The 27391-nt window shown below is 36.3% G+C and overlaps 1 protein-coding gene across 2 annotated transcripts in view; it reads right to left on the minus strand.

Annotated features, from left to right (window-relative positions):
* The window catches only part of CTTNBP2 (cortactin binding protein 2), an 83757-nt gene that overhangs the window by 45036 nt on the left and 11330 nt on the right, over positions 1-27391 (minus strand). For both annotated transcript variants that reach the window (XM_062017758.1, XM_062017766.1), the window contains exons 2-4: positions 26690-26797; positions 8483-8707; positions 836-2498 (exon numbers count right to left, since the gene is read on the minus strand). In XM_062017758.1, coding sequence (XP_061873742.1) covers positions 836-2498; positions 8483-8707; positions 26690-26797 — 1996 coding nt within the window. The remainder of the gene's footprint in view (positions 1-835; positions 2499-8482; positions 8708-26689; positions 26798-27391) is intronic.

Below are 27391 nucleotides of genomic sequence, written 5' to 3' on the forward strand. Positions count from 1 at the left end.
CCCTTGTTCACTTAACTGTCTTCAAGAAGATACCTTGAAGCTGACAGCACATTATACACACACACAATGCAAAGTGAATAGCAGATACACAGGTTGACTCTAGTCTTAGACTGTCAACATAACATTTCGATTTTAACTCTCCAACAGCAAACCTTTACTGTTGAAGTAAACCTGTGAGATGCAAGTATTAACAGAGCCTATAACTAAAAACAGAACTACAGAAAAATGGAAATAAAACCGAAACATATTCTACAGGTATGGAGTGATGTATTTGAAACTGCACTCTTATCCAAGCAATTATATAGGTTTATGTGCAACCATCTAATGCCATAGGAGAATACAATAGCCCTGGCTATGCCCTATTTTCTAAAATATTCAGACAGCACTGAAATACATGTTCCATGGAAGATCACCAGCAGAGGTCATTTTCAAAACATTATTTCAGACTAAGAAGGCATTTTGAAGTCCAAAATAGTAGCATTCATCATAAAAAAAAATCTTACAAAAAAACAATTATAAGAAGTTTCTTTAATATATCATAATCTGCAGCCCATTTACTTTAAACGTTAGTCCTCTTTATCTTTAAAAAAAAGTCTTCTCTAACTTTCAATTTGGAGATCTCCTTGAGGAAGCAAAATAATTTATAACATTAGTAAATCAGCAGAAGAATTCCCATACCCCTGGAATGTGGAAAAAATATGAATGAAAATCTCAGCTTTTATAAAGTAAAAAAGAGGAAGGTATAAAAAGATAAAACAAAGCAAATGAAAGAAGTTTCGGAAAACCAAAATATTACTTTAGAGGGAGACAGTTTGTAGCATATCAATCCCTTTACCTGATGCTGTTACCAGGAGGCTGTCTGAATCACATGGTCTACAGGATGAAGCACTAACAAGGTTTATGGAGGAGCTACAGGCAATGGTGGTGGGAATGACAAAGGAATTTTCTGAACATGCAGGTTGGTTCAGTCCAGGGAAGTGGGAAGGCCAGGCACCCACCTGAGATGAGGCTATGGCTGGTATGGCACAGCCTGCAGGTGCCACAGATAAATCTATAGCAGGTTTTGGTGGCAGCTGAGGTGAGGACTTAGAAATAATTTCCTCATTTATTACCCTGATTCCTTGTGGTGAACTTGAAAGAGGTGAGGTCACGGCTTTGCTGTCAGTTTTTGCACTTGTGTTTGGGGATCGACTACTATCCATTAAAACTTTGAGCTGTGGGTGTGGTGGAGAAGGAGTCTGCGAAAGCCCAGGTTTTTTAGGAGGAATAGGTGGAGGATTTCCTCTGTCAATTCTTGATGCACTAGGAGTCTTTAAATTCGTCCTACCAACTGTGGGATGAGTGCCAGCTTCCATTGAATGGGATGTCCCTGGCCGTGAAGGAGCACCGCTCTGAGGGCTTGCAAATCTCGAAAGGACTTGGGTAACAGTATTGCGAGCTACCTGCTTAGCAACTAGGTTGTCACGGCTAGTGGGGGATACGTCTCTTGAGGGAGGGCTTTGGGTTGTGTTTCCATTTTGGTCTGGGTCATTCGCATTCGCTTGAAATCTAAATCTAGCTGCCTGGATTCGTGGATTTAGGCCTGGATGCCCAGCAGTGTTGGCAGAAGGTGAATGCAAACTGTGCATAGATGAAGTGAGTGAGGAACTCTGAGCTCCAGCAGTCGGTGCTGCAGGGGTGCAAAGGGAAGTGCTATTTGAAAAAGGGGAAGTGCTACTTGGTAAATCAGGTGATGGGCCTGCATTTGGTCCATTTTCCTCCATTCTGTTTTGATTCTGTGTAAGAACAGGAGTTGCGGGAGAGATAAGTTCACTAGATGAAGACTGTCTATCAACGACAGGCTTCACAAATGTTGCATTGGCACACACATTCATTTTTGTATTGCCTGACACTAGTGGGTTCACTGTAGAAGGCTTTACAGACATAGTCAAAGGCAACTTCTTAACATTTTCTGTACTACTGTCCATCACTATAGTATCTGTTTGGCAGGCAACCGTTCTTGAACTTGGGTCTTCTGTTTCAACAGAAACGGAAACTAGACTTCTTTCTTTATTTTTATCTTTATTTTTAAGAGAAAGATTAGCTTTACTTTCATTCTCCTTTTTTAATTGCTCAATCATTTTGATCATTTTATCTCTCTCTTCTCTGAGGTCACTGGTGTGTACTTCCTCTCTATGAAGTTTGGCACGCAATTGCTCTCTCTCTGTATCAAACTCAGACAGCTGCTTTTCCATCTGAGCTTCCATTTGTGTACTCCTTTGTTTCTCAGCTGCAAGAGATTCCTCTAATTCAGTAGCCTTTTTTTTTTCCTTTTCAAATTTTGACATCACTTCCTCCATTTTCTGGGCTTCCTCTACAATTCGGCCAGACAACTGCTTACACTCTTTCACTAGCATCAATACTACATGCTTATTCTTTCCACGTTCTTCTTCAAGACGAGTGGATAGCTTTTTGTGCTCCAGCTCAAGATTCTGTAGCTGAGATTTTTCCATTTCCAACTGTAAGAAAGCAAAGAGAGTAAAAAAAATTCTCATTAACAAGGTGAAGATTTTCAGCATAACCTAGTATTAACCTGACACTGATATTTTAACCTTTGAAAGTATGCCTAAACTGAACCTGTCTATCCCAGGACAGATGAAAACAAACAGACATGCAAGTATAAATAAAACCCCAGGCATTACAATATGATGGATTTTCAGAAGCCTGTTGTTAAAGCACACTATTTGAAATTTCTTATCTCTAGAAGCTTTTTCCACATTACTGTAATGTGTCCACAATTACTTTTTAACTAAAATGCATTTAAACAAAATAATGTAAATAACATTTTTAAATACTAACTTCATTACTCTCCAGTTGTATTATAAAGTTGAAACTCATGCCATCAAGAGATAAATACAAGAGGGATAGAGTCTGCAGTTGTAACACAAATAAATCCCCTCTGCTATAGTTCCTTGACCCTAGGATAAATTCTTCCCACATGCTAGGTAGAATTTAAACAAAGAAATTATATAGAGAGAACAATCAGTAAGTCCTGCTTGAATTTACATTTATAGAAGAATCAGTGTCTCAGTCTCCCAACACTTCTATCACGTTACTGTAACTTTCTCTTAGATTTTCTTCAGCAGAATGGGAAAAAGCATAAAGAGGTGATGGCAATATAAAAGTGATGAAAATTATAGTAATAGTAAAATTTCTTCCTGAAATCATACCATTATCATAAAAAACAGTGAACTAAGAAGAAGAAATCACTATGGGAAATTATTCCTACATTATAAACATAATCTTGGCTTCAAATATCTCAAAACCTGTTAAGCAGTGGAGGGGCTCCAGTGCAGTTTTAGACCTTTATCCCAAGTTAACCAATACACTCTATTCAATGAATTTCACAAAACCAAGTCCACGCTTTATTAAAAACAGTGTTAAATATATAAAAAACAAGGTATGGCATTATCAGTCATTGCTAAACAAACAATATAAGCAACAACTCTTCAGATATGTTAAGGACAGCATAGTTGCAAATTAAATTACAAGCTATTATGAAGACATTGTATTTAGCAACGGTCTCATTTACATGCAGAAAAATCGTTATTTTTCCTCAAGCACTTTGGTGTTTTTTTCAAAGCATTTAAGTGTTTGAATGCTTCACAAGCATTTCAAAGCAAGTGGAGCACCCAAAAGTTTCTTTTTGTTAAAACAGATTAAAAAAAAAAAAAAAAAAAAAAGAGAGAAATGTATGCAATTTTTTAAAGCTCATAAATGCAGTAAGGTTAGAGTGAAAACGTTTTTATCAAGTTTTTCTATACTTTATTCTTCCTCCATTTTGCTTTCAGACAACAGACTGGTTCTCTAAATTAACTGTTGTGAAATTATATTACTTTCAAATAATTACAAGCAGATTTAACGTATTACTGGGATGAAATCGGTTTAACATACTATTATAGTATCTTATTTGTAAGCACCACACATATATATTATGGATTCTTTATTCATAATAATTTCAAATTGACAAGTGCAGCATTAGTTTCTCATTTTATGTTGTCTCCTTTGTCTCCCCCCCACCCTGTTTTGGCTGCATCATCTTGAAGGAAAAACCTCTGAATATTTACATTGTATTTTTTCCTCTAGATGACAGATTTGGAACTAGCTGTAATTATTCATGAGTTTATGAACTAACTATGACCTGATTTTTGTGAAGTGTACTATATGCATACACTAGATCACATCAGTAATGTATTAATCTCGAAATCATAGAATTATAGAATTGTTTTGGCTCGAGAAGACCTTTAAGATCATCCAGCCATTAACCCAGCACTACCATGTCCCTAAGCACCACAACTAGGCGTCTGTTAAATATCTCCAAAGATAATGACAACACCACCTCCCTGGGCAGCCTGTTCCAGTGTTTAACAACCCTTTCAGTGAAGAAGCTTTTCCTATGATCCAATGTGAACGTCCCCTGGCATAACTTGAGGCCATCTCCTATTGTCCCATCACTTGTTACTTGGGAGAAGAGACCAATCCCCACTTTGTAGAGAGAGATCATGTCTCCCCTCAGCCTCCTCTTCAGACTCCTCCAGGCTAAACATCCCCAGCTCGCTCCACTACTCCTCACAAGACTTGTTGTCTAGACTTTGCCAGCTTCATTGCCCTTCCTGGAGGCTTTCATGACTCAGCTGGACAAATTCATAGATGACCAGATGTGCTGCTGGTGATAATCTTTTTCAAGAATAAGGTTAGACTATACTATATCAATGGGCCTCGTCCAACAAACATGTCTGTCTGTCTTTGAGCATGCATCCCAATACTTGCTTCTCTGCAAACACCTGGCATATCAAGAACTGTTGTTTTGATTATCTGGTTTTGAGTTCTCAGGAAACCTCAAAAGTAATTTCAACAGCAGCTCTAGGAAAAGCTGAGATAAAGGAAGATGGAGACTTAACACAAAGTAGATGACATTTGGAAATTAGGTGCTTGATATATGGTAAGCCTATGACTGATAGTCATTTGTGCATCCCTTTCAATTTCTACATTCTGGCACATTTTTATGGCTTGCTTTTTATGATCAAATAAAAAAAATATTCAAAGAATACTTTTAAGATTATTATATTCATAAACAATACATCCCCAAGAATAAGAGTTCCGTTTGAGGCTGTTTAAAGTTCAATAATATTCAGAGAAAATAAAGAGAGCTGTACACAGACTTCATTGTTTAGTATGAGTGAGAAAGCGAGACAATTCCAAACACAAAGATAGAGGCATCATACATTTAGAGAAGGAAGAAGCACCCTCAGAGGGAAGAGGTGCATCTGGCTCTGTATTTAGGTCACATTTGTCTAAGCTTAATTTCTTTTTTCCCCCCTTACATTAGGTCATGTTACCTGGTTGAAAATGTCTAGAAATCCCTCAAAATACCTTCAATACCCTCTTCATTACCCACAGAAGGATTTGAGAGATGGAGGACAGAAAAATGTGGAACTGAAATGAATTAATTAATGATTTATGAATAAATGGAGATATTGAGAGATAGGTCAAGAAGTTTAAGATGGCATCCTGTCCAAATAGCTTTTCTAATTGGCTTTAAAAGAGGGAAGGGAAGTTGAGTAGTCATACACACAGCTGCTCAATACCATACAGTTTGTTTTCAAATACCGTGTTATTTAAAATTCCTCTTTGTTACAAAGAGTATAAATGGTAGAATCATAATGACACATTTGTAAAAGAACTTTTTTTTTTTTTAAGTGTAGTGCTTTAAAGTTTAGCTTGAAAATTACAGACTTTAGAAGAGAGAGTCCTAGAGGTTTAGGTACTACTCAAGATAAAGAATCAGCAAAATAAAATAGTCTCAAACTAGGTAAGATTTAATGAAAAAAACTCATGTATTTTTCTAGGAAACAAAAGACAAGAGCATCCTTTACTGTACATGCAGACTTACAGATACAGACTTTGGTAATAATCCTGAACAAAAAAAGGGACAAAAATAGAATTTAACATACCAGTATCCTGATTTTGAGACATTCTCAATATGTAAGCCCACCTTACATCCATCTACCTGTTCATCTATGAAAAGCCAAAAATAGATGAAAAGTTTAGGCACACAAAGAGACTTGTGGCCATGCACTGAAAGAAAAAAACAATCCAATTGTCCAGGCACATGAGCCAGTGTCTCTCCCAGTACCATTCTTCAGTCAGAAGCAGCAAGTTTCCTCACTCTTTTCTATAGTAAGACAATCCTGTCCCCAAAATCTCAACTTAGTTCCACAGCATAGAAAAATAACATTAATATTGAAAAGTCCTCAAACAGAGTGATAGTTAAGTACAAGGTACAGTTCACTGCATAGGCCATTACACCATTTTAAGGCTCACATATCATACACACAGTCAAGTATTATTTTGTGATTGCTGTATTTTTCTGAAGTATTAAGAGCAGGAATGCTTAAATTAAACTAAATAACTGAGCTGAGGTAAGAAAAGGTTTGCTGATTTAATTTAAGCATGTATTTCCAGCATACTTTCAGTATTTTTGTGTGCACATTATTTCTTAAAGAGCAATTACAACAAAAGTCAATTTTATCTCAATTGTCTTAGCACTGTGTTGGTTTCTTTCAAACATGAATATAAAACTGTCATCAAAAAACTGTTTTACAGTTGATGAAGAGATTCTATCCTTCTTATATCCAGTGAGGATGACTCAATGCCTAGCAAGCAGTTCTTTTTCAATTATTCAAAAACATCTGGTCTAGATTGGTCTATTTTATTATCATTGCACTCTTTCATCTCAGAAACCCCTTCCCAATAGATTTGTATTTAGCTATGCTTTAGGAATGTATAGCTTACATATCACTAAGTACAACCAATCATTCACTTTAAAAATGACATTGTTTTAACATAGAATCATTTAGTTTGGAAAAGACCTTTAAGATTAAGTCCAATCATTAACCCAACACTGTCAAGCCCACCACTGAATCATGTTGAGAATCACATCTATACACTTTTTGAATACCTCTAGGGATGTGACTCAGCCACTTCACCAGGCAGTCTCTTTCAAAGCCTGAAAACCCTTTCAGTGAAGAAATTCTTCCAAATATCCAATCTGAACCTCTCCTGGCACACCTTGAGGCCATTTTCTCTTGTCTTATCACTTGTTACTTGGGAGAAGAGATCAAATGTGACCTCACTATGTCTCCTTTCAGAAAGTTGCAGTGTGATAAAGTCTCCTTCTGAGCTTCCTTTTCTCCAGGCTAAACAAACTCAGCTTCCTTAACTGCTCCTCATCACACTTGTGCTTCAGACCCTTCACTGCACATCTCCAGACACACTCCAGCATCTCAGTGTCTTTCTTGTAGTGAGAGGTCCAAAACTGAACACAGTGTTCAAGGTGTGGACTCACCAGTGCCAAGTACAGGGAGACAATCACTTCCCTGGTCCTGGTGTTCACACTATTTCTGATACAAGCCAGGATGCTATTGGCCTTCTTGGTCACCTGGACACATTGCAGGCTGTCTCTACAGGACAGCTTTCCAGCCACTCTGTCCCAAGTCTGTAGCATTGCATGAGGTTGTTGTGGACCAAGTGCAGGACTCAGCACTTGGTCTTGCTAACAAGACAAGTGGCCTCATACACCTGGCCTTAGCCCATCAATCCAGCCTGTCCAGGTCCCTCTGAAGAGTCCTCCTACCTTCCAGCATATCGACACTCCTGCGCAACTTGATGTCATCTGAAAACTTGTTGAGCATGCACTCAATCCCCTCATTCAGATTATTGATAAAAGATATTAAACAGAACAGATCCTAACACTAAGCCTCGGGGAACACTGTCAGTGACTGGCCACCAGTTGGACCTAACTCCACTCACCATCACTTTCTGCTCCCAGCCATCCAGCCGGCTTTTTACCCAGTGAAGAGTACACTCATCCAAGCCATGAGCAGACAGTTTCTCTAGGAGAATGCTAGAGAATTGTATTTTCAACATGAGATCTTTTTTTTTTTTTGCAACAATTGTGTTCCAAAATAATTTTCTCTTTACTGCAAATGTTCTAACTATGAAAAAAAAATTTACGGTTTAAGTCTATTTTTACTGATTTACGAAACTGAAGCCACCCAATATAAAATGCAAAAGAATTATTTATTTTATGCTATTGAGGCTAGAAAAAAATAACAGTAGTTCCTCTAAGCTTCAATGCTCTTGGTTTAAAAATATATTGTGATAATGCTTTCTCAGCTAACAATGAAATATCCACTTATATGCTATATCATCTTGTACCAGTTATATTTCATTTATTCCATAAGTAGAACTAACTTCATGGAACAAATGAGATTTGCACACAAAATGTCACCAGACAATCATTACCTCACTTTACATGACAAATATGTGAAAACATTTTAACCCTTGTGCTGGTAAGTTAGACAAAGATGGAAATAAAAAAATAGCATGAAAGAAGGACTCAGGAGAGGGGAAAGGAAAAAAAAAGTTGGTAACAGGATACCTTCTTTTGTCTGTTTTCAGCAGCAGCCAACTGAGCTGACATTCGTTCTTGCATTTTCCTGCAGTGAGCCATAACAGCTTCTAAAATGGAGAGAGGGTTCATGCATATTGGCTTCTTTTCTTTATCACCAGCACCTGTCTCAAAGTCTCTCTGAAGAGCCAGAAATGGGTCACTCAGATTAAATCTTCCATATCGTTCCTGGATAAAAACCTCTTTGCGTCGGGCCTAAGGAAAAAAAAAAGACAAAGAAACAAAAATAAATGTATTCTTTCGAGTATATCCACAGACAGAAGAGACCTAAAACACAGGGAAAGTTATTTTATTTATTTATGGTTTTGAAATATTTTCATAGAATCATAGAATGGTAGGGGTTGGAAGGGACGTTTAGAGATCATCTTGTCCAACCCCCCTGCAGAAGCAGGGTCACCTAGATAAGGTTGCATAGGAACATGTCCAAGTGGGTCTTGAAGACCTCCATTTTCTTTAGGTAATTCATTTAGGTCATTCATAATGTCTAGAAAAGAGTTAAGAGATGCCACACACAGATTTCATTATAGTCAATACAATTCACTACATAAAACCCCTATCCCTTCTCAATTCAATATAGGAATATCAACTGTAGTAGTTTCAGAGGTAACACAAAAGTAACATACTGTAAACTGACTGATACACAAAAAGGAAAGGGAAGAAAAACATTCAAAAGTAAAGTTTTCTATTTCTGTGTATTAAAACAATGCTAGTAAAAGATATGGAAACATATTTTGTGTGTTTATTGCAGTAATAAAAGACATGTTTTTCAAATTGAAAAACTTAAGATATGTTTATATATACAGATACTTTCATAAGTAATAGCTGATAAGTAGAGAGCAAAAATACCACCAAGGCTTTTCTGAAATTAAGGTATTTCTCATATTTCTTTTCAGGAAGAACTTCATTATCATTTTTCTCCACACAATTATTTAAAAGTATACTTCCAAACTACAGGATAACAATTTTTGTCATAACAACATTACAGAATAAAGATCAGAGGTAATTTTGCTTGACAAATTTTTGGTTCTTCAGACTAATGTAAAAAAAAAAAAAAGATCAGTTTGAGAGAAGCTAATTTTATCCATTTAACACAAAGTACACAGGAGGACCACAGATAAGTGCTGACTTCTGACAGTTTTCATTGAAAATATTGCTCAAAAATCTCAGGCTTAAGAGATACCTCCTTTGTTGTGGAGGTAAAAAATCCAACAAACAAAAAAAAAAAATCCAAACCAACACCCCAAAAGATCCAATGATTTCTAAAATTTTGTTGTAGTGGTTTTGTGCTTGAAATACAACAGAAAGCAGAAAGAAGAAAGACAATAGCATAAATTTTGGAAGAAAATTAAGACTTTTTACCTTGAAAATCTTTTACCTTAAGAATTTAGTTATTTTTTATAAGTTGTCTTGCAAATAACCCCTAATTAGTCTAATATTTTAATCCCTTAATGTTTAACTTAAGATTTTAAAGGAAAAAGGAAAGGTAAGGAAAAAGGAAAGGACCTAGTTCCAAAGCTAATATTATAAAGCCAGGTGGGGAGGGGTTACAGTTCTTGGTTCTATATACTAAAGTTATAGGACAGTATGCAGCTTGGAAGCGTGACCTTCATGTAAAGGAAACAATCAAAACAAAAAAACTTGACCCTAAATGGATTTAAGTGCTAAGCAGCCAAACAAGATGACAAACTCAAGGAGGTTAAGAATTTAAACAGAGGTGGAGGCACCCTAATCCATACGTCAATTATGAGCAGTGTAAAAGCCACTTAGTTTATATAAAGAAAATGAGCCATCAAAGGAGTAAATATTGATGTAGCAGCTTGTCTGTAAATAAATAATTGCCTCCAGTGCCTCCATCCCTAAATCCAGAGACCAATGGACAAAACAGAAGCCAAGTAGATTAATTGATCTCAGAGGCAAAAAGGCAACCACTCGTGCCTTTAAGGAAACACAAGTAGACAACCAGTGAAATTATGTGTTTTCCATTTTTTTTTCTATGGCGTGTGACTAGCTGGTCCTCTTGGCACATACTGTAGTGTAGGTACACAACATGAATCCATCCCTTGAAAAGTTCTCTAATGTGCACAGCAAATGAAAGAGCAAGGCTCAGTGAGTACCTGCCAAAATAATAACAGAATTGGATTTTGGGATTCATCAACTCAGAAAAAAAATATAACTACATAGAAAAAATGAGCTCCATCTGAATGAAAACTAAACCAATCTGCTAGCATTAAGAATTAAAGTGGCTACAGGAAAATCTGAAGGCTAAATACTGTGGAAAACCGAACAGGTCTCAAACAGCACATGGTTTGGGATGAAAGACCCTGTAGGGCTGAATCCGTAACTATATATCCCCAAGTACAATCTGAAACAGACTGATAACTCTCAAAAGAGCAAAGTCATCTCAGGATGCTTCCAACTCAAATGGGAATTAAATGTAAAATATTAAAAGAAATGCTTCCACTTTTCTACAAAAGGACTAAAAATATAAAATAAAATGATGGGATGAAGATGCATGATTTGAAATGAAGATACCAGAATAAAAGATAAAAAAAACAATGTGTAGTTCCCTAAAACATGGGCACAAAGTGGCAGAAAGACAAGCTAAATACTACCTTTCTCTCTTTGCACTTCACTAAGTACATCACATGGGAGAAAAAGAAATACTAGTATCAGAAAGTTTTCTCTCTTACATTGTCTTTCACTACTGAATTTTAAGTCAAGAGTTAGTAGCAATATTAAGGTATCTGGGGAATGTACAGTCTAAGGTCATATGGGTAACTAATCCTTTAAAATAGTCTCTGTATAATTTGCTGGCTCTGCTAAAACAGTATTAGCAATGTATCATATATTAACTTCAACTGCACAGCAATATATATGGAAAATAACATTTAAAATGTTGTTTTGTGAATAATTAACTGAATGGATCTTCAAACACAAATTTTTCAAAACTAGATAGAATATGCACCCACTACAGGGGGTAACCAGGACTGCTGTATTGTGAAAGGTGCTATATGAATTTACAACTGTTAACTTTATTTTTCTGTACATATCCATTTGGATAGAAACTAGTTTTTTAATGGAAGGACTGAGGTTGAAAATATTTAAAGGTATAAAAATATGTCCATGGAAAATGATACTTTTTGCAGCCCATGACAATGGTACACAAAATTATGACTTAAGCTAAATCATCCAACAGGTAACTTGATGAAAACTGACAGTAAGCAGACACAGATCAAGAGAAAACATCTAAACCCAAAGAAAAAAGCCCTTTAAGTAGTTAATTCGTGAAATTCATGACTGTAATAGAGTAAAAGCTTAAACATAATTACAACAGCTTTTGAATTCCATCCAGTAAGAATATCACATTTATATAGAGCTTTTAAATCCCTACACAGGATCTGAAATAGCAAACATGGAGATTAAAATAAGAGTGCAACTACTATTTTAAAAGAATGAAATCTCAAAGTTTCTTTATGGACAGCTTGGTCTATAGCATTATGTTAGATCAAAGGTGGACTATGTTAATGCTAAGAAAAAAAAATACAGGAGAACTGAAAAAAGCATTTCAGAGAGGAATGAAATATGATCAAAAGGTATAACATGGCTTCTCTTCAAGGAAGAGATAAGTAGAAACAGGACACTTCAGTGTGAAACAGAGACAATCAGGAGAAACATGTTAGAGATCTTGCACAGTGACAGGACAAGTAGCAATTGTCCCATGATCTAATGAGGGAAACTTGAGTTGGACACAAATTCTTCCCACTGAGAGCAGATAAGCACTGGAACGTGTTGCCCAGAGAAAACATGTAACCTCTGTCACTGGGAGATTTCCAAAACTAGATTGGATAAGGCCATCAGCAACCTGATCCATGTTTGACGCTAGTTCTGATTTAAGCAGATTGGACTGAAATATCTCTCGAGGTGCCTTCCAACCTAAATTACTCTGTGATTACTGGTGGAACAAGTCTTGTGTCTTTCTTCAAATCATGAAAATACTTTTCATGACTTAGAAACAGAGCATTCAATCTGTGATATTTCAAAAAGTCAGTACTGAACAATCCTATGAATTAGGCAGCTCTGTGACACCAGGGGAAGGTTTACTCTCAAGTTTTCTCTCCTAGGTCAGCAGCCAACAAGAATCTGGAGGATGAGACTGAAAGATTAACTGCTTCTTTTATTACTCTCAGGGAGCCTGTCTCCTAACATATAGAGCAAGGTGACTCATTCACTCCTAGACCAACTTTTTTTCACACTATCCAAGTCACTTGTATGTATCTATCTGCCAGCTTCCTTCTTGACACTTACATTTCTCAAGCTGACCCTTTGCAGTCACTGATCCCATTTATCTACGGGAAGATGAAGACAGGCAGTGAGGTGTGCATGGAGAGAAACAATAGGAGTGGAGATATCTGGATGATAGCCTATGGGAAAAGCTGTAAATCAAGTATAAGAGCTGACCTGGAGTCACTTGTTTCTTATGTTCTACTTCAGAAGAAAAAAAACAAAAGACAAATCTATATTCAGTGACCTACTGAGGATAAGGGAGTCCAATTAGTTTTTTCAAACAAGAATGTAAGGAGGGAGGGAAGCCTTCAAATAGTATCCCTCTTACTGTGGGCATAAACCTAAAAGCTTAAAAAAGCAAGGAAAACAAAATATTACCAATAAGTAAGAATTAAGCCCAATAATTAAAACTTAATCACATAGGTTACATTGATAGCTTTCTATTGGTAATGATCTACATTATTAGTTGCACACATTTGCTGATATGAGTGTTCATAATGAGCTGACAGAATCATTAACAGAATATACATGCAGCAGTATTAAAATGAAGTTAATACTGCATCTGCCCCTCAATGTATCTCAGAGTTTCCTCTCCATTTACCTGCCAAGTTAAGAGTTCAGCAAGTCCAAGTCTTCCATGCAGCAACTGATGATAAACATCAAGAATAGGACTGCATGTCCTACACTGCTGTGGAACAATGGAACTGAATTAAAGCTGCCCCAGAACCATTAAACAAAAGTTCCTTCCGTTTGTTCCTCTGATTAATTTCCTTTTCCACATATACTAAATTGTTTCAACAGATGTTGATAGGTTCATATTAATATTTTATCTTGACATATGTCTTAGGGAGTGGTAATATCTTTTCTGAAACTAACCAGCACAGGAGGCAGTAAAACCTTATTTTATGTGTTACCCAAAAAAGGAGGATGAACCTTTAAATAAGAGTGAAGATTAAAAGAGGAAGGTGGCTGAAAGAGAACACATTTATAAATTGTACTCAGTGGCATATGGTATCTTGAAATTATTTGCTGGAGCTGTTCATTTAAGTGAATGAAAATTATCTATGAGTATATAGTCAGAATAAAAGCAGTACTTTCAGACATACCTGCAAAATACTGGGGTGGGGGATACATTGTGTTACTAAGATTAATTAAAGAATTCTCTTTAAAGACTAATAGCAATTTTGTTACACATTAGGGTTTGAGGACTTTGATTGTTAGCTTTTTTTGTTGCTTTTTTAAAATGCAGACACAAAATAAGGTTTTTATCATATGAGATGTTACTTCCAGATTTACAGAACAAACTAAAAATGGAAATGGAAATGTCAATGACTGTTGAAGAAATGGTATCCTGCAGCATGATTTCTGTCAGCGCACGTGATGCTCAATTTCTCCTTACAATCTTAACTATAGTCTTTTTTTCTGTACTGTGACAGTGCATATTTATGAAATGTCTACTGAGGAGTTAGATTTTAACAAACTCAATACCATACGAAAAATATTTGACCAATATTTAACTGTTTCCAGACACGTTAAGAGTCAAGTTTTGGAAGATAAAAGTTTGTGTATACACTTGAGGGATGAAAAAAATGGAAATTCTCTGAAGAACACTGATTATCATAACAGTCTGCTAGCTCAAAACCAGGGAACACAGTAGAAAGAATTGAGAAATAGGAAAATGCCATCATCAAGTTAGAAAACCAGCATACAAGTTGATAATGCTCTGATAGACCCATAGAATTTTTTATTATTAAAAAATGCTTTTTTCAGATGACTGAACAGGATCATTAAATACTTCAAGTCTTTCAGTAGAGATACTAATAAAAATAATATACTCATTTAGTAATTTTTAATGTAAAGCACACACACACACATGTAAAAAGCATTCAAAACTATCTTGGAGCAGTGCTGATAACAGTCACAAGCCATGCAAATTTATCAATGAAACATGTTACAGTGAAGTAGGTTGCATGAAATTGGAGATATAATCAGTTTTCATGAAAAGTTATCCCATGCATGAACCATTAAAATAAGATTATAACAAAAACGTGCATTATTCTTTCATTCACAAAAACCTGTAGAATTTTTCTAAAAATTTGTAGTTTGTAAAGAGACTCTTTCTCTCAGAATTACAGAGCTTTAAATCCAAGGATTTAAAAAGCATTTCTTAAGATAAAAAGAAAGCTCTGAATGTAAAGAGTGTATAGAGTTTTAAAATGCTGTCCTCAGTAACCTCCACTTAAGAAGCTATGTACAAGCATAATTTTAAGACACAGAAGATCAGATATTACCTATCAGTTGATGAAAACAGCAGCAAAACTGATTTTTTCAATTTCATGTCAAGTATCCAACTATTAAAGCAGTTTGCAAAAAGCTGAACAACTTTTTCTTCTCTACACTAAAAAGCAGACTTAACAAAAGTATAACATGCCTAAAAATTAATTAAAATCTCTCTGTGCATAGGAGGACCAACATTTAGTTAACACTTCAACAATCCTGACTAACAACATAGCAGAAAGCACTAAAGAAGAATTACACAACAAAGGTGATTATCAAACCTGATTTTTCCTTAGGAGTCTGACTCCATGATATATCACCCAATAGCAACAGTTTACTCTTATTCCAATGCTGCACAACCTCCTTCTCTTTCTCCCCATTACCTAACAAAAACCTCCATGAAAGAAAAGTGGCACAGACAAGATAGATAGACTTATGCTTCCAATTCTTCATTATCAAATTTCTCCTGTACTGAAAATCCACTATTATGAGGTAATAGATTTAAAAATGAAAAGACCATATTACAAAGCTAAGTTCAGTTACTAATACACGAGTACCAAGAAAAAACAATAGTCAATATAAAATATTCCTTGGTTCTTACAGATGTAAAAGGTGAAACTTAGGCCTTGTGCTGTTTCTAAATAAGGAAGGAGAAAACGCTCAACTCATGAAACAATAAGCTTTTTAATTGATCAGTCATCCCAATGTTCTACATAAAGTTGACATTAGACCTGTTTTAAAATAAGTTTGTCTGATGCTTAAACATTTGAAAATCATAAGTCAATATTTTTTACGGAAGAATCACTGTTTGATGCTCTCATTATCATCACCCAGACATTTATTTCTAAAAATAATACAGATTTTCATACTGGTAATGAGTCTAAATGGATAGAAGAGACTTGAGCTTTCTGGTTACTTTAAATAGTAATTTGTCATTTAGACTTTTTTGCATGTTCAAATTTATAGTTCAAATTAATGCAAATCAATTCATAATTCGTTGCACAGAAATCTGTCAGCTATTCTTCTAAAGTACTGAAGGAAATCTGACTCCTCCTTTAACCAAAAAAGAGAACTTTAACCTCCATGCTTAGCAGTTAAAAAGTTTCTTCAGCTCAGTAACAGGCACAGCATATCAAATGCATAACAGAAAAAACTTTAAGTGTTAAATAGTGCTTCTTTTTCATTTACAGCATTTAGATTTTCATATTTTCAAGCTATCAAAACGTCAGTTAAAATATCATCCCCTATTACTGCATGTCATTACATGATTATTGAAATGTAATTATTTTAATGAGAAGGTATGCAAATGGTGAGTTTACAATGCAATCAACTGGCATAAGCAACATGGTTTCACAAAGAGAAAGTCCTGTTTAACCCATTTCATATCCTTCATTGATAAGATCAACTGTCTAGAAGATGAAGCAAACGTGGTGGATGTAATTTCTCTGGATTTTAGTAAGGCTTTTCATACTGTCCCTTGTGATATCCTTCTGTTCAAGTTGTGCAGTTGTGGGAAGTACTGTTGTGGGTGAAGAACTAGATGAAAGGCAGAGCTCAAACAGTTGTAGTGAATGGGGCTACACGTGTGTAGATGAGTTTTGTTTGGTCACGGCAAGGGGGTTGCAGTGCTATCCCTGTAAGTAGTTCTCGAAGCATCCCCCAGCTCTGAGATGGACTCACCTTCAACCCAGCCAGGCCAATCTGGTGCCTCTGCCATCACTATTAAAGGGAAATCTGCAGCGAAAGAGGAAGTAGAGGAGTGGTACAAGATGGAGGTGACCATGTGGACCTGTTGTGGTTTAAGCCCATCCAGGGACAAAAGACCAAAATTAGACTCAAGTACCACAGACTTAAGAATTCTTGAGGGACAGGGAGGGCTTAATTGCTGATTATGGTCCTGGACAAAACAGACAAGGCTACTCAGCTTGGGGAAGAAAACAGAAAATTTAATCCACCACCAACTAAAACATAACCATAAAACCCCAAAACATAACAAACAGCAAACAACACAGAGTGGTACAATGAGGAAGAGCACAATCAGCCCTTTAAGATCACCTTCTCCCCACCCCTCCTCTCTTCCTGGGCTCAGAGCCCTGATCCTGGTGTCTTTATCTCCTTCCCCCATGAACAGCTCAGGGGGGCAGGAAATGGGGGTTTCAGTCAGTCGTTTCCCAATGGCTCCTGCCATTTGTCTCTCCTCAGGGCAGGCGGGCTTCTTGCTGGTTCTCCCTGCTCCTCCATGGGGTACCTCACACACCCGGGAGCCCTGCACAGGCTGCTCCTACATGCGTTCATCCCAAAGGCTGCAGCTCCTCTCCACCTCTCGTGTGGGTCTCTGCGGCCCACAGGTTCTCCAGCATGGCCTGCGCCATGGCTGCCTCCTCACACAGCCTCCTGCCCATTCAGGCACACTCACCTGGAGCTGCTGGAAGAGGGGAGAAGTGGAGAGAAGGTGGTCTTAAAGTGCTCTTCATCATTGTACTACTCTGTGTTGTTTTCTGTATGTTATGTTTTCAAATTTTATGTTTTCAGCTGGTGCTGGATTAAATTGTTTGTTTTCTTCCCCAAGCTGAGTAGGCTTCTCAGTTTTACCTGGGACCATAGGTGGCAACTGAGCCCTCCCTGTCCTTAGACCTTCCAAAGCACTCATTACTTATGGCTGATCGTGGTCCTTTGTTCCTAGATGGGCCTAAACCACGATGTGGCTGGTGACTGGTCACCAGTGGTGTTCCTCAGGGCTCAATTCCAGGGCCAGCTCTGTTCAATGCATTTATTGATAATCTGCATACAGGAGTTGAAGGCATCATTAGCAAGTTTGCTAATGATAGCAAACTGGGAGGTGTTGCTGACTCTTGAGGGACACAAGGCCTTGCAGAGAGATCTAGCTAGATTAGAGCCCAGAGCAACTGTCAATGGCATGAAATTTAACAAGTAGAAATGTCAGATTCTGCACCCAGGATGGAATAATGCTAAGTAAAAGTATAAGCTGGGAGAGGAGTGGCTGGAGAGCAGCCCTGCAGGAAGGGATCTGGGGGTACTGGTCAACAGCAGGCTCTGTGTGAGCCAGCAGTGCCCTGGCAGCAAGAGGGCAAACTATATCACTCTAATGGTGAAGTTACAGCTGTATTATTAATAAAGGTCACAGAAACCAAGAAACAGTTACATCAACATGATGTTGGAATTTTTAATTATTATTTTTACTAATAGTATGTGTAACTGCACACTATGTTGGATTATGCTGAAAGATCAAACAAGGGTAGGAGTAATTAAGTAATAAAGGCAAAGCAATGACCCAAATTAGAAACCAGCAGAATACTTTCGGCTAAATTATTAGTTACATGCCTGACAACAATAAAAGATATTCAGATTTTATGTGAAAATCAAAAAAGAGACAATTATCAGTTTAACAGCCACTACTAGAAAGGACAGAGTGAAAATGATGTTTGCAACTCAAGGCCATATAGTTTTCATACTAGAAAAACAGTTTCATAGTTTTGTATCTGTAGTCTCCAGTTTTAGGAGAGCCTGAAATATGGATATTTACCTGAATAGTGAAACTTAAGCTTAGTAAAACAACATATATACAGGACTATTTTAATATGGTTTACCAAAAGTTTTACTTTGTTCAGTGCTTGATGTCTTTCTTTGGCAAATAGCAAAGAACTACCATAACAAGTAAGGTAACACTACTGAAAGCTTATTTTCTGAGTAACATCTAGAAGAGGCTTTCATATGTGTCAAAATACCAGGATTCCTCATATCGATTACATTAATCAGTCCAGGGACCACTGCTGCTACATCCCCAACATCTACTGGAAGAGGCAAGACTTGGTTCCATTCATAATGAAGTGCAAGAAATAAAGATGTTATTTGAAGGAAAATCCAAGTACAGTTCACAAGATACCTTTCTGTTGTCATACAACAAAAGCTGTTTTCTTACACTGCAATCAGTCATGCAATTCACAAAAATTGACACAGATATCTATACAGATATTTACTAAAATAGTGTTAGTTTCTTGAATTGTTTGTCAATGAAGCAGTGTGTCAAAACATGCCAAGCAATTTTATAAAAATAAATGTAGCTGACAATAATAGAAACTAAAAAAGCCCCCACAAGACATAATCCGTTATTGAGATAGAAAAAAAAATAAAATAAAAATTTGAACAGTCTTTAAGGTTGTGTCTAATACTATAATATGGTTGAAAAAAAGACATCCTGCATTACTTAAAAACTTTAAATAAACCAAGGACAAGGAAATAATCCCAACCTAAGCACTGAAGAACCATTTCCTCTACTAACCTGTCTGAGGTTTATTCTTATTCCATAGTTTCCTAGCAATCAATTTTAAATAGTTTCAAATAGTAAAATAACAATTTTTTACAGATATGTTCAGAAAATTACAATACACTAATATTGGAAAGTAAAAGCTTTTATCATAACCAGAATCATTGGGCAGGTAAAGATAACCTATATTTAAGAAGAGAAAAAGACGCATATGCAATCATAATTCAAGTTAATAAATCAAAAGTAACGATCAGCTGGGCAAGGACACAAACTGCAGATCATTATGTCCCAGAAATTTAGTAAAAATTACTAAAAAACTATAAGTTTTGCAAAGAAATTGCAGCATGGAAAAATGACTGCAAATAAGGCATTATCTGACTTCTATTTCATGGTTCACTTCCACCACCAAGGCCAACAACTGTCATCATACTGTCTATAACAATAACCTTCTGTTACATACAGTTTAACATCTTCTGCTCCTCCTCCTACCTAATCACCATTTTTCAGAGACACCTGCTACAAACCAGGCTGCCTTATTGGCTGCCAGAAACCACTAAAGCCACTTTTTGCGTGCTCTTAGCTCCATTCTTTGGCACAAGCAGGCCACAGGATTCACATGTATAGGAGAAGTTCAGGTTTGCATTTTACATCCACAACAACCTAGCACAATTACTGCTGATAAGGGTCTGCTTGATACACAGGTGGTGTGGCTTCCTTTGACACATTATATTTAATATACATGTAATTTTTTTTAACCTATCAGTCAATTTGAGAACAACTAAATGATACAGATTCATTCCCTTTTCCTTATAGCTCTAAGGTTTCTTCCTCTTTAACCCCAAAGTTCATTAGAAGTACTCTTATAGTATAATTATCGAAGAATTTGTGCAGTAGTTTGAGATAAAAACTTTATCCATACACAGCTATGGTGTTGTTAATAATTCTATTTTATAAAAAATGAATTTCTATTTTAACTTGTAGAGTACAGACAAAATCAAGTATCATTCTATCACAAGATACAGAAGGCAGTAACATTAAAAAACATTAAATCTCCAACTGCTAAATCAAATTTTCTTAACTAAAATAACCTGCCATAGGCAAAAGTCTGCCTTGGACAAGTGAAGGAAGTCTTTTTCATAGGCAGAACTCACTGTGAAGCAGACAGGTCAAATTGGGCAATCATAGCCTGCAAATATCTACAGCTCTCCTCCCAAATATTTCACTTAACATCTATTTTATTTTTGTGGTTTTCCTCAAAAAACATATAATTAATTACTCAAATTAATTACTCACCATTTCAATATCTCCAGGCACAGTGACTCCACCACCTCCCCTGGGCAGCCTATTCCTGTGTCTAAAGACTCTTTCAGTAAGAAAGTTCTTCCTAATATCCAATCTAAACTTTCTCTTGATGCAACTTGAGACCATTTCTTCTTGTCCTATCACTTGTAACACGGGAGAAGAGACTCACTCCCACATCACTACAACTTCTTTTCAGGTAGTTGTAGAAAGTGATAAGGTCTTCTCTGAGCTTTCCCTGCCCAAGACTAAACAACCTTAGTTTCCTCAGCCACTCCTCATCAGACTTGTGCTCCAGACCCTTCACCAGCTTTGTTGCCTGGCTCTGGACATGCTCCAGCACCTCAATGCCTTTCTTGCAGTGAAATGCTCAAAACTGAACATAGTATTCGAGGTGTGGCCTCACCAGTGCCAAGAACAGGGAGAAAAATCACTTCTGTGATTCTGCTGCTCATGCTGTTTCTAACATAAGTCAGGATGCCACTCACTTTCTTGGCCACTTGGGCACACTGGTGGCTCATATTCAGCTGGCTGTCAATTAACACCCCTAGGTCCTTTTCTGCAGGGCAGCTTTTCAGCCACTCTGCCCCAGGCCTGTAGCATTGCCTGGGATTGTTGTGGCTCAAGAGTAGAAACTGGCACTTGGGCTTGTTGAACCTCATACAATTGGCCTTGTCCCATCACTCCAGCCTATCCAGGTCCCTCTGAAGGGCCTTCCTACCCTCCAGCAGATCTACACTCCTGCCCAAGTTGGTGTCCAAGATGTTAAACAGAATAGGCCTCAGCACTGAGCCCTGGGGAACAACACTGGTGACCGGCTGCTAACTGGATTTAACTCCATTCACTATGACTCTCTAGGTCCAGCTATCCAGACAGTTTTCCACCCATCTCTGAGTAGGTCCATCTAAAGCCATGGGCAGCCAGTTTCTCCAGGAGGATACTGTGGGAAAGGGTGTCAAAGGCTTTACTAAAGTCCAGGTAGACCACATCCACAGCCTTCCCCTGATCCACACATACATAGAAGACAAGCTTTCCTGCCTTGGAAAATTATGGTAAAAATTAAATATAGTAGAGTTTTCTGACACTGAAGAAAGCACATACAACCAAATTCACCTTTCCATTCTCATAATGTCCTCCTGAACCACCCCCACATACACAGTATCTGATTGGAGCTCACTTAAGCTCAGAGAAAAGACAGTGCTCCACAGCAATGTCATTGATATTGTAGCCAATTTTAATTAAAGTATATTCATTGTTGGTATTGGCAATTATTTTAGCTATTGTTTTTTATTTCATTGGTGATTTTTCCCAACAATCCAAAAAAGTTGTTCTAAATCTGTGCAGTGTGTTATATTAAAGAACCTAGTAGGATAAGAATTTGCCTTTTTTTGTTCAGATTAATTAGTGCATACCAGAGAAGCAAGTAAATGTATTTTTTTTTACCATTCACCACTTAATGAGATTTACATAGGCAAATAAAATCATTAAAAGAAACAAAAATCAAACTAAATTAGGCTTTAAAATTTTAGATGAAAAACAACCTACTAATGACTCAACTTCATGAGAGAATCACCACTAAAAGCAACATTTAGTATTTGTGATTCCATGCTTGACAGCTAACAGTAGCACTTCAATTCATCACGAGGGTCAAAGCACTTTAAAAAATTCTCTAAAAAAGCAAGCAGATGCAGCAACTACTTTATGACTGGAGAAGATAAAAGGAACAACAAATGAATGCTGAATTTGAGATCACAGTTGTGGGAGGACAGACCTGTGCTTTGATTATGTGGCCACATTACCTTCACATTAAGAATATATTATCCCCTTATTACAGGCAGACAGTTTATCTGGATAATTGAGACAGATGGAGGCAGCAGCTCTAGTTAAGTCTCCCTCCTTTTCTAACTATATGCATTCACAATAGCAATTAAAGAGCATTTCTAATGAAATAACTTTAATGATTTAAATGTTAATCTGAATTTAATCGTGGAGCTACTAAAACAAAGAAATTATAGATTCAAAAAGAACCATCTTAAATCATTGGATGTAGAAGCTATACAAAATTGGAGTGCTAATGAGTAAGATTTATAGAAAGCCCACCTCCTTTGAGGTCAATCCTGATGCTGTTCTCCACAGCAAATTAACTGTTCACTTAGAGAATAAATATGGAAATTTGACCCTAAGCGTGACACAGGTATACTTTTCCAAAACTGTTGGTCCTCATTGGGCTGAACTTGTCCAGCAACTTAAATTGCTGTGATTGATAAGCACTGTAACTTTTTAAAATCTGAATTTCTCCAACTTCCAAATTCCAGACAACCAAAAAAGAAATAGTGTTCAGATAGAGATTAATTCAGCAAAATACTCTGAGTTTTGTATTATACAAATTAGAGTACACAACAACAAATTTATACATGCTCAGGGTAAAAAACCCCTCAACTCTCTCTGTTTATATCAAGGCATCAGACTAATTTTACAGCAATAGTAGGAGACATTGACCCAGTTAGACTAAATTTCAATCACTGAAGCAGGACGCAACAGTCGTTTTAAGAAACAGCAATGCTCTGTATTCTTATGTATCTGCAGTTGTGCATATTATAAAAGAACAACAATCTATTGTGAAAACACAGTAGTACATAGATGTCATGGCATATTACAAGTGCAGTTTGGATTTGAAGTTCTGGTTTTGTTTCAAAAGCACAATTCAAGGTATCAAAACTTTAGATAAAATACAATGGAAACTCTACAATGCATTGTGCATGAAAACACAATAAAAAGAGTTCATTGTTCCATGTGATACCTTGGGTATGGTTCTCCTTAATTTATCATTCAAGTACTTTAATAAAAATCTATTATGTCACCACTATTAACTTTACAAACTAAAGTTATTCTTCCCTTTCCCCTGACACCTGCACCTCAGAATAATTTGTTAATTTAACAAAATTTCTTTCCATAATCCCAAACTACTAGTCTTTCATACTTAAAAAAAATATTTACACAGAATAGACAGAACGGACACTGCACTGGAACAATTCTCAGTTTACAGACTGAAATTCCCTACTTCAATCCTTTCAAACCAGAATAACCAGCTCTGAAGTCTTTCTTCTTTGGTTCTGGGCCTCTCAGCTCAAGAAGGACATGGAGCTGCTGGAGAGAGCTCAGTGCAGGGCCACAATGATGATGGAGTGGAGCATCTCCCTTATGATGAAAGGCTGAGGAAGCTGGGGCTCCTTAGCTTGGAGGAGACTAAGGGGTGATCTCATTAATGTTTACAAATATGTGGGTGTCAGGAGGATAGAGCCAGGCTGTTCTCAATGATGTCCAATTGACCAGGGGCAATGGGTACAAGCTGGAACATAAGAGGTTCCAAAGAAACACAAGGAAGAATTTCTTCACTCTGAGGGTGATGGAGCACTGGGCACTGGAACCTTCCAGGAAAGGTATTTCCAATAAATACATAAGTACTATTTATTGCACAGATTTTACAAATGCTCAGTGAAGCCCAGCAAAATGAGTACGGATAAGGGCATATGCAGTTAGTTATGATACAGTTAAACTTAAGTGATCATAGAGAAATATCTGAGATGACAACCACAAGAATGAACACTTACTCTCTATGAAAAGATTAAAAGATCTGTTTCTATAGTCTTACAAAAAAATCCAAAACCCTAAAAACCTGCTGCATAAATATATATTCCACAGTGACTGAAGACTGACAGGAAGATCATTTAAGAGGAACAGACAACATCCACAGTATCTAGTGTAAGGATGGAAATCATCAGGCTCTTACCTACCAGAAAAATCAAAATACTTAAACAGCCCAGCAGTACTCTTAGGATTTTAAAAAATCCCAATTAACTCTCCAAACACACACTCATGAACTTTTCTAAGTTTGAAATAGAGCTAAGAAGTCTTTTCCCTTATTTGTAAACCATCGCCTTCTTGTTTTAAGGATACACAAAGTACATATGTCAATTTATTGAAATGGATCAAAGTACCAGATGTGACACAATTCCAATGGAATTCTCTTGCTATTCACTTTTATAAAAAAATCTATATTTGGCTATCTAGTATCTTATTTTGTGTGCTGCTTGGAGACTCCAGCTGCCAATACTGCTGACTTTTGGCTTCTCAAGTAAGAAGCTGGAAGATCCAAAAGTATAGTATTGCAAGATATCAGGCTACAGTTCTTCAGCAGGTGTAACTTCCAAGTTTTCCAGTACAGCTAACCAGGCAATCTGCCTGGAAGATTTTGAGTTCCACATGGATTTTTTAGATGATTTTACTTAAAAATGCAGAAACTGGAAGTTGAGATGCAGGAGAAGGGAAAAAAAAAAAAAATCAAACCAAAACAGAACCAATTTTCAACATTTATATAACTTATGTGAAATCAAGATAATATTTATATTGATCTATACTAGTCATCAAAAACCACCATGTACACACTAACCATTTCAGTAGATGCATGAGAATCTGATGTAGAATTTTTCTGTGCTGGGACTACACTATTCTGAATGTTTAATGTTTAGTATCATTAAATGTGTACTGTATTCTTTTTTTTTTTTCCTTTTTTGTTTTCTTTCTATTTTGTTCAGTTTCAATATATCCATTATTTGGTATGTAGTGTAATAGCTTGTTCATGAATATGTATTAGAGAAAATTGTCTGTGTATTCTATTTGCATTTGTCCAAAGTTAGAACAGTAAAAAAAAGATTCTGGATGTGGTGTGCACATTGTTTCCTCCTTTACAAAAACTTGACTGGCAGTCAAGGAAAATAAAAAGTTTAAGTTCAGGCAAATGAGACGTGAAATTGTAAAACATACATGAAATGGCAATCCAATTCAACATATGTGTACACCTGAAGGCCAAACACTGAATAACTTCAAAGTGCAGTAGTAATCCCCCAGAAACATATTGTTTCTAATGTCTTATTGTCATTATGAAATGAAAATGGTATTTTATGGGAGAGGTATATATGTATAAAAACTTTAGTTATTAATGTAGGTACACCAATGACAGCTACTTTTAAAGCTCCACTTGCATCACAAAACAATTTAAAATCAAATAAAAATGCATTTACAGTTGTTATTGTGACATTACAAGTGCAAAATGTTCCCACATTACTTGATAATCATTACACATACTACTAAGAACTAGTATATTTTATTATATTGAGGTTTTGTTTTGAGAGATCTAATAGGTCATAATTTGCCTCTATTCAACTATAAAGCTATACATATTTCCAAATTATGTAAGGTTGTTTTTCACCCTAAACCTGCAGTCTGTTTGGTAGCTTTCTTAAATTTCACTCTGTTACGGATCAACTTTTAAGTCATTACAGTCATAAAAATTTAAATCTTTTAATATGATGATAAAAATTTTAAGATGATAAAAATTTATCATCTTTTGATTAAAATGCAATTTTGTTCATATATTTCCATACAAATTGCTAAGTTACCTCTCAGACTGCAGCCTTCTGAAGCAGAAAATCAACCTTCACATGTTTAGCACAGCAAATCCCTAATCAAGTAGTTGTGAGTGCTGGTTAAGAGTATATATAATTCACCTTTTATTTAAAAAGCAAAACAATAAAAGACCACAAAAACTTCTCCCTAAGTGAATATGACATTCAAGTTTTTCCCTCCTCCCATCTCACAGAAAATAAATTCATTAAATAGACTAGATCCACAAATATATAGACCATTAGAACAAATGATGGATGGACTGAATTTTCCTTTGACGTGATTCCTTCCTTTCACAAATAGCAGACACTATAATATAAAGAAGTAATTTTGCAGTTTACACACTTAGAAAATACCAACAAATTTTCAGAGAAATATGAAAATTACATAGAATACTGAATGGCAACAATTAAACCAGAACATGTTTTGTGATTACAGGGATTTAGTCAACCCAAAGCTTTGAAAATCACAATTTACTCTTCCACTAATAATATTCTGTGCATAGTATAAAGGAAGTGGCAAAAGAGAATTTAAAAGAAAAAGTAAACCACAACAACCCAGTAACTTACCCGCAGGGCTTCAATTACAAGGTCTCGTGCTTCTAGTTCTCCTTCCATTATACTCAAAAGCATTCGCAATTCTGGCTTGCTCAAGTTCTCCACATCAAACTCTCTTTTCTGTAAAAAACAAAAGACTGATGAACACACTAACTAGGTGACTGCAATAATTACTGTAGATCTGAAACACAGACATATCAGCTTCCTAATTATGCTTTCCTCAATCATCTATAGCTGTCAATTTTTAGGTGGCTTTATTTGCAGCATATAAAGTAAAAAATTAATAGTAAATAGTCTGATACTTTTTAAGTGAAGACATTAAAAGCCCTCAAGTATAACACTGTTTCAAATCCCATGTTGCAAGAAATCAATCCCACAAAGTCTTGCAAATAATAAGGATGAAATGGTAAAAAACCTTAACTTTGTGACTAACAGTTCCCATATGCAGTCTCATGGAGACCAAAACAATTCTGTAGACCTAAAATACTATATCAGGAATGAAGGTGAGAGAGGTTGAAAGGACCTAAACCACAGCACGCCCAATCCAGTGTAAGCTGTGTCTCACTTGCACATAACAACCAAATTATTTCCATATACTGGACTGAATGTAAATTTTTGAAGCTCAACTTGTGAAAAAGAGACAAAAGCTTATCTGTATGCTTTATCTGTAGTCCCATTTGTTTGGCTGGAGAGTACAATTCTGGTTTCAGAGGC

Source organism: Colius striatus, chromosome 1 (genome assembly GCF_028858725.1).
Source record: "Colius striatus isolate bColStr4 chromosome 1, bColStr4.1.hap1, whole genome shotgun sequence".
In the NCBI taxonomy this organism is placed as follows: Eukaryota; Metazoa; Chordata; class Aves; order Coliiformes; family Coliidae; genus Colius; species Colius striatus.